This window comes from Stereum hirsutum (genome assembly GCF_000264905.1).
Source record: "Stereum hirsutum FP-91666 SS1 unplaced genomic scaffold STEHIscaffold_3, whole genome shotgun sequence".
Classification (NCBI taxonomy): Eukaryota; Fungi; Basidiomycota; class Agaricomycetes; order Russulales; family Stereaceae; genus Stereum; species Stereum hirsutum.
The window spans coordinates 1,482,046-1,488,583 of record NW_006763133.1 but is presented as its reverse complement, the minus strand read 5'-3'; the positions used below and the strand labels follow the sequence as shown (position 1 = coordinate 1,488,583).

The following is a 6,538-nucleotide window of genomic DNA, read 5'->3' as shown; positions in this document are numbered from 1 at the left end:
AAGTATCGTACATTACTGGGGGCAAAGATGCATATGACTACGCGTAGATATGTACAAGATGATGTGCTGTAAAAGAAACGGAGAAGACGGAGAGAACAACAACGATGATGCGAGCGTTGAGGACATCTCATGGAGCCCTGAGGTCTGAGGTGTTTGCCCGCATACGCGACGCGTCGCGTGCGACAATGTTCACGCTGCACACTGATAATATCATCCCCTATTCCGAAGACGAAGCACAGTGTCTGCTTCGTCTTGTGTGGAGGGGATGTAGAAAGGGACGAGGGTGTGTACGTCGTACGAAGAGAGAAGCGAACGAAACGACGCTCACCGACTATATCTACCACCTTCGCGTCGACACGCGCTCGTCTCGCAGACAATCCAACGGCATCATATAGCGCGACGCGAAAGAGAAGGCGTTGGGGAGCGTCGAATAAAGGCTGACGTTGACGACGAAAGGGGGACTAGCGAAAGCTTGGGGGACCAGCAGACGATGGCGGTACAACTCGAAAGGATTCAGCTCAAAAATAGTGAGTGCGCTGGCAAGTCCCACGCTGAGTCCCAAACTGCGCCTTCTTTGGTGACGCATCGACCCCGGCCGAATTCGGCGGGTCTAGAAATGGGGCTGTTCCCAAGCCAATCCAACATTCCGTAGCTTTCTAAGCTCTAACAACCTGGTTCAGCGTAAATAAGTGTTTTCAAGGGCGATATAACTGCAGCTAACCCGCGGCCACCTTGCACCGCCATTTACTTGGTACAATTGATTGTAAGCGTCGGCGGGAATCCGTGATGTGCTACCCACCTGCCCCTCATTCTTTTTGGAGCTCAAACTTGATGTTTTGCTATCTAAATCCTCTATATGAATCTCTTCCTCCCCCATGGTGGAATTTACGGGCAATATATGCATGAAAACACTGCCTGCTGCTTGAGTTAGCGCTTGCAGAGGACACACGATGACATGGACCTTTTCTGGTGGTTCCATTGTTTCTTGCTTCTGATTACCGATACCTGCCGCACCAACAGCTTTCCCGGACCTCTGGATTATCGGTGGTAACAATGGTCTATCCTAGTTTTTGCGCTAGGAGTAATCCATGGTTGTCCATCGAAGGCCACCGATATGATGGGACAAGGCCTGGCGACGTGTAGCTCAGTCAGCGCTCGCCATCGCGGCTCGGCAAGGCGCGGTACCTTGAACGCGCGTCTCTATTCCTCTAATACAATCCCTCTTCGACGCAGCGAAAAATGGCAAGGTATGTCAGCGACTGGGCAAATGGACAAATGATTGAACTATCTGGGAGCTGGGCTAGGACGTGAAGCGGCATCAAGACGTACACGTCGCCATCCCAGGAGTATTTATTCTCAAGGTCGTGCCAGAGTGTGAATACATATCTCTCTTGCACCTCATACTTCCTCGCAAACATGGGCTTCTTGTTCTCTAAACCAAAGTACGATCCCTCTCACGATATTCCCGACCTTACAGGAAAAGTCGCACTAGTGACTGGAGCAAAGTACGTATCATTACCCATATACTCTCTACGGTCCCTCACATGATTTTTTTGGATGAAATAGCTCTGGAATAGGCTTCGAGACTGCGCTGCAACTAGCAAAACGAGGAGCGAAGGTCTACCTTGGTTGCAGGTCGGAATCAAGAGCTAAAGATGCCATCGCCAGGATGTGCAAAGCTGCTCCTGGACTCGATCTGGAGGATAGACTCGTATGGTTGCCGCTTGATTTGTCGGTCATGAAACTTGCGAAGAAGGCTGGGGAGGAGCTGTTGTCGAAAGAGACACGATTGGATATTCTCGGTCAGTATTCATTTCTCTGTCATGCGAGGCGAGTCAGTTGCAGTCCAGAACACTACTCACGCACATTGTTGAAACTCGTTAGTCAATAACGCTGCATGGACTATCAAGGACTATGAATTATCTGAAGATGGCATCGAAAAGGCTGTAGCTGTTAAGTACGCATCTCAGTGCTTCTAGATGCTTTTCTTGCTAATCCTGAGCCATGATTTACAGCCATCTCGGCCACTTCATTCTCACAGAGACTGTGCTGCCTCTCATGAAAGCGACTTCCCAATTACCTGGAGCTGACACTCGCATCGTAGCAGTGAGTCCTTGATCCAAACACTACATTTACATCTATTGTTGATGCGCTTCTTTTGGCCTCCTCAGGTCAGTTCGGATGCGTACAGCCGAGCAGGGACGACGGACTTCTCGAGTCTGGAAGCCCTCAACTCCGCTCAAGGCAAACCCGGAAGTGAAAATACATTCTTCACGAAGCTCTGGAGATACGGTACGCTTAGCTCACATCGTTCGTGTGTTCACCAGCCTATATTCATTCTCACTGCGCTCCGTCGAACAGGGACGACGAAGCTTCAGAACATACTGTGGGTGGGAGAACTACAGCGTAGGCTCGATGCTGAAGGAATACCAATAACCGTCATCGTAATCCATCCCGGTGCCGTCAGCACAGGTACGTCCGTCGTGTGACCATAAGCCTTGTAACTTAACATCGACTTCGTCCGTCATTTGATCTAGAGGGTCTTAATAACGGTATGCCTACCTGGTTCTTGTTTCTCGTTTCCCCCTTCGCCGTCAGTCCCTCGTACGGCGCATTCACGTCGCTCTTTGCCGCCACGTCTGCGGAGGTGGCCGCTGCGAAGGAGAAGTATAAGGGTGCGTTCCTGATGCCGTACGGTAAGGTGACCAAGGTAACGAAGGAGGCAAGGGATCCGGTCCTTGCGAAGACGCTCTGGGAGACTTCGGAGAGGGTTATAAGAGACGCTTTGCAGAGACAGGCTGATTAGTTTTATGGCCGGCATCACAGCCTTTCTCGAGCAGGCCTCTCACTGGGCAACCGGTCTGACACTTTTTTAGTACTATACCCTGGAAGACACTCAAGTCTGAATTGTTGCACGCTGTCAATGGCTAGCAATGGCATAATTTTCTGATGTACTGGACCTACGGCAATCATGATGGCTCATTGAGAGTGGCAGTAAGGCCGTGATAGCTCAGCTGGGAGAGCAACAGACTGAAGTTCTGGAGGTCGCCTGTTCAATCCAGGCTCATGGCAATATTCGCAGTTCGTCAGCTTTTTCCCGCGTGAATGGAAGCTAGACTTGATGGTTGAGGCTAGACCATGCAGTCGATGTCGTTGGAACGATTCTAGCACATCTCTGGTAGCTTGATCAGGGTTCAACAGAGCCATATGCACTGTAACAGCAAAATACTCGATAACGACAAACTCAAGCGGCCGTACATGGCTACGTAGTAAATAGACTACATTAAGCGATCGTGTACTTTCCGTAATTCTTCTCTGGGTCGAACACCTGCGATAAGGGAGCTATCAGTAGAGGTCGTATAGAGCAAAAAAAAAGTCTCGAGAGCTTACCTCCCATCGAGAAGCCGGGAAGATATGCTTGTTCCTCTGATACCAACTTCGCTCGACGACTTTACCCGCGTGCGACTCGTCTTTCTCTTTCGTTGCATCAGCGAGTAGACGAACGTCGTCGTGCACATCGAAGTTGAAGAGCGGGCCAGACTTTCCGCGAGCCTTGTTGATGATGAAGTCATAGAACGTGTAGTGCTGCAACGAATGTTAGATGAATACCGCGAACGATAGTAAGAGAATGCTCACGCCTGGGATGATGAGATCTTCCTGCAATGCCAGGTAAATGATCAGTACGAAGACACACGATGATATTTTGGGTACTGACCTTGATGTACATGAGGTTGTCGACACTGATATTTCGCAGTTCCGGGAACTGTTGCCTACACTTCTCTAAGAACGTGCTGATATCGTCACCTTTCCGGCACTAATCATCCGCCCACGAATATAGGCGAAGGCAGGATGAGCGCCGGTGTCCACGTCCAAACATTACCATCAGCCACTGGTCCCCGTGGAGCGCTAGTGGAGAATACAAGGGACTCACTATGACACTCTTTCGGTGACCACTTCCATCCCAGTACGAGTAGACAACCTCAATTTCCTCCTGCTTCATCTCCTCCTGCCTCTTCAGCCACTCCTTCCTCAAAGCTTCTCTCTCTCTTCTATCTGCCTCCTCGCGATCACGGTCAGGAAGGAATGAGGTATCGACAGTCGGATTCTTCTTGAACTTCGTGCGTTTGGCAGGTTGGTCCTCGTCTCCGTCTGCGGGTGCAGGAGTTACGGAGGAATCAGCCTCAGCCTTGGCCTTTTTCGATGGAGCGGGAGCTTCTTCCTCGTCGTCGAGAGCGAAAGAGAGGGTAGCTTTCGCGGCCTTCTTCCGCTTCTTCACCTTCTTCTGCTCATCCCTAAACAAATTCTCCACGTCGAGTAAGCCATCCGGACCGGGAAAGTTCTGGAAAGATGAAACCGAGGTGGAATGGCACCACAAATCTCCAACAAAGAAAGCCGGTCACCAATATGCAAAACAAACAAACACTTACTTGAGCTCGTCCGTCCTTGCCGCCTCCCGAGCCTTTGCTTCCTCAAGCTCTGCCCTTCTTTTCTGGAAGTCCTCGAGCTTGACCAAACCAACCGTACTCTTCTGAAGAGCTTCTGCCATAGAGTCATGTTGGCCTACGAAACGGTTGGAAGAAGGACGAGATTTCTCGGTCTCGTGTATGAGCTGTTGCTTCGCCCGTTCGAACTCCTCGCGAGCTTGGGCGCGCTGCTTGGTGAGCGCGTCCTCGCGACGGCCTTCAGCGTGGTTACTAGCCATTATATAGCACAGTCAGATGATTTATGGTCAAAGCGGAGACGTAGAACAGTGCCAGTGAGAGTGTGATGAGCGCGAGGAGGACGAGTGCCAGAGCATTGGACAGATGGCCGAGAAGGCGGATCGGGTCGGAGTTTGAATTGACATTGTCGCGAAAGTGGCGACGAAGGGCCAGCTTCCAGTTCTAACAGACCATCGAGGAGGAGAGGATGGTGCATATCCTGGGCGTGCAATTGCTGGACACGGCATATGCAAGGGTATTGTCCATTGTTTACGCCGAATTTTCTTTGGAACTTACGCAATATTTCCCAGATCGCGTTCACGAAATTCTATGGCATAGGCCACAAAACCTCGCAGCGCATCTGCGCCCGACTCGGCATCCACGATAGGTGCAGAGTTTCTCAACTAACACCCAACCAAACCACCGCGCTCGCATCCTTCCTCTCATCACCACAAACTGCCTACGCCACCGTCCGTCCACCAGTCGCGTCGCTCTCCTTCAAACCCGCTCCCCCGTCAACACCTTTCGAGCAGCTTCCGGCCGTAGAAGCGCTGCGTCCACCACCAGGAGCTGCACCACCAGTCAAGTATCAACCTCGTGGTGGAGGGGATCAGTTGAGGAACCTGAAGATTGAGGCAGAGCTGAAGAGGGAGATGAGGGAGAACATTGCTCATCAGAGGATGATCGGGAGTTATGTCGGGAAGAGGCACGCTATGGGCTACCCGGTTAGAGGACAGAACACACAGAACAATGCACGGACGGCGAAGAAGCTCAACAAGATTGAGCGTGCTCGTTGAGCGTTGCCGTGTGCTACCTTACATTTACCCAGGTGGTGTGGCCCTAATTTACATCTCGAGACTCATGGTCTTTTGGTGGGCGCGCAGAAATCCTCGTGTGGGATGTATATAAAAGTACAAGAAAACCATCCTACAACACGCTTCGAAATCTAGTCTTCGCCAACGGGAACCTCTTCTTCAAGATACTTTATCAACTTTACCCGAATCTCAGTAGTCTCGTCTCCCCTCAGCACGTCCGACACGAATTCTGCCTGCACCTGCATCTGGATCTACAAGCCACAAAACGCGTCGACGATATATCAGGCGACAGATGGCACAGTGAAAAGGTCGACATTGAACTTACCATCTCCAGAGAGCCCCTCAATACCCCACATAAAACGTTGCTGAACCATAGCCCTCCCTCCAACGCCTCGTCAGGCAACTCCACAAATTCTGCCAACGGGTTCTCGTCGAAAGTCAAAGAGAAGGATGTGAGGGGCGTCGCGCCCGAAGCTGGTGGTTGACCCGACGCTCCTGGCGTGCTCGGCGGATTGGGTGATGTTGGTGGTTGTGGCGTGGCGTGTGTGACATTTGGCGTTATGTTCAAGAAGGATTTGAATCCCACCTACACAGCACAAATCCTTATACGTGAGCATATGACAGGATTGTGCGAGAATTGTAGACGCTACCTTCGCAATGACCTCTCCGGTTTCTCTGAAGTCTGAGCACCGTCCAATGTTACTTCGCGCCAAGAAGTCCTCAATTAGACGCGTGCCGATGTTGTATCCCATCTTCTCCAGTTGTTTGTTCACCTCTGCGTAGTCCTCATAGTCCTGGATGAGCTGTATGACCAGCGCACCGTACGTGAGAGCGAATAGTTCGGCATTCTACAATATGAGAGCATAGATCTAGGAGGTCAGGTTACACACGGCACCGCCTTTGAGATAAATATCCAGGGAGTACAAAACATGACATACAATCTTTTCGGTGCGACCTTTCCAGAGGTCCTCGCCGATGGCTTTGTATTGTTTGTTGCTTGTCGCCATGGCTGATAGTCCGTCC

At 51.0% G+C, this 6,538-nt stretch overlaps 4 protein-coding genes and 1 non-coding gene across 5 annotated transcripts in view; 3 read left to right on the top strand and 2 right to left on the bottom strand.

Moving 5' to 3' along the window:
• The window catches only part of STEHIDRAFT_118959 (uncharacterized protein), a 1,118-nt gene extending 622 nt beyond the window's left edge, over nucleotides 1-496 (top strand). The window contains exon 2 of the mRNA XM_007300906.1: nucleotides 59-496. Coding sequence (XP_007300968.1) covers nucleotides 186-395 — 210 coding nt within the window. The 5' untranslated portion in view covers nucleotides 59-185 and the 3' untranslated portion in view covers nucleotides 396-496. The remainder of the gene's footprint in view (nucleotides 1-58) is intronic.
• A 920-nt stretch (nucleotides 497-1,416) lies between these two features.
• Nucleotides 1,417-2,806, top strand: STEHIDRAFT_153706 (NAD-P-binding protein; the record flags this gene model as incomplete). The annotated part of the gene is made up of 7 exons (XM_007300905.1): nucleotides 1,417-1,505; nucleotides 1,567-1,802; nucleotides 1,885-1,957; nucleotides 2,016-2,106; nucleotides 2,172-2,292; nucleotides 2,362-2,472; nucleotides 2,538-2,806. The coding sequence occupies 7 exons, from the start codon at nucleotides 1,417-1,419 to the stop codon at nucleotides 2,804-2,806; spliced, it is 990 nt and encodes a 329-aa protein (XP_007300967.1).
• Nucleotides 2,807-2,999: 193 nt separating this feature from the next.
• Nucleotides 3,000-3,072, top strand: STEHIDRAFT_t97. Its single transcript has one exon. It is a non-coding gene; the product is annotated as a tRNA-Phe (tRNA).
• Nucleotides 3,073-3,202: 130 nt separating this feature from the next.
• On the bottom strand, nucleotides 3,203-4,773 carry STEHIDRAFT_74192 (XAP5-domain-containing protein). Its single transcript, XM_007300511.1, has 6 exons — nucleotides 4,428-4,773; nucleotides 3,932-4,292; nucleotides 3,716-3,814; nucleotides 3,637-3,657; nucleotides 3,391-3,585; nucleotides 3,203-3,328 (listed from the first exon to the last, which is right to left on the bottom strand). Exons 1-6 carry the CDS (start codon nucleotides 4,700-4,702, stop codon nucleotides 3,284-3,286), a joined length of 996 nt encoding a protein of 331 aa, XP_007300573.1. The 5' UTR covers nucleotides 4,703-4,773; the 3' UTR covers nucleotides 3,203-3,283.
• A 123-nt stretch (nucleotides 4,774-4,896) lies between these two features.
• On the bottom strand, nucleotides 4,897-6,536 carry STEHIDRAFT_74191 (TRAPP I complex). The gene is made up of 5 exons (XM_007300510.1): nucleotides 6,454-6,536; nucleotides 6,166-6,363; nucleotides 5,841-6,101; nucleotides 5,012-5,766; nucleotides 4,897-4,956 (listed from the first exon to the last, which is right to left on the bottom strand). Exons 1-4 carry the CDS (start codon nucleotides 6,520-6,522, stop codon nucleotides 5,647-5,649), a joined length of 648 nt encoding a protein of 215 aa, XP_007300572.1. The 5' UTR covers nucleotides 6,523-6,536; the 3' UTR covers nucleotides 4,897-4,956; nucleotides 5,012-5,646.
• Nucleotides 6,537-6,538: the final 2 nt, after the last annotated feature.

Coding starts and splice junctions, on each gene's coding strand:
- STEHIDRAFT_74192 (XM_007300511.1), bottom strand. CDS start 4,702: ATGGCTAGTAACCACGCTGAAGGCCGTCGCGAGGACGCGCTCACCAAG. Junction 4,293..4,427: donor GCAAGGACGGACGAGCTCAA/GTAAGTGTTTGT, acceptor GAATTTGTTTAG/GGATGAGCAGAAGAAGGTGA. Junction 3,658..3,715: donor ACAACCTCATGTACATCAAG/GTCAGTACCCAA, acceptor CTGGCATTGCAG/GAAGATCTCATCATCCCAGG.
- STEHIDRAFT_74191 (XM_007300510.1), bottom strand. CDS start 6,522: ATGGCGACAAGCAACAAACAATACAAAGCCATCGGCGAGGACCTCTGG. Junction 6,364..6,453: donor AAGGTCGCACCGAAAAGATT/GTATGTCATGTT, acceptor CTCATATTGTAG/AATGCCGAACTATTCGCTCT. Junction 5,767..5,840: donor TGAGGGGCTCTCTGGAGATG/GTAAGTTCAATG, acceptor TGTGGCTTGTAG/ATCCAGATGCAGGTGCAGGC.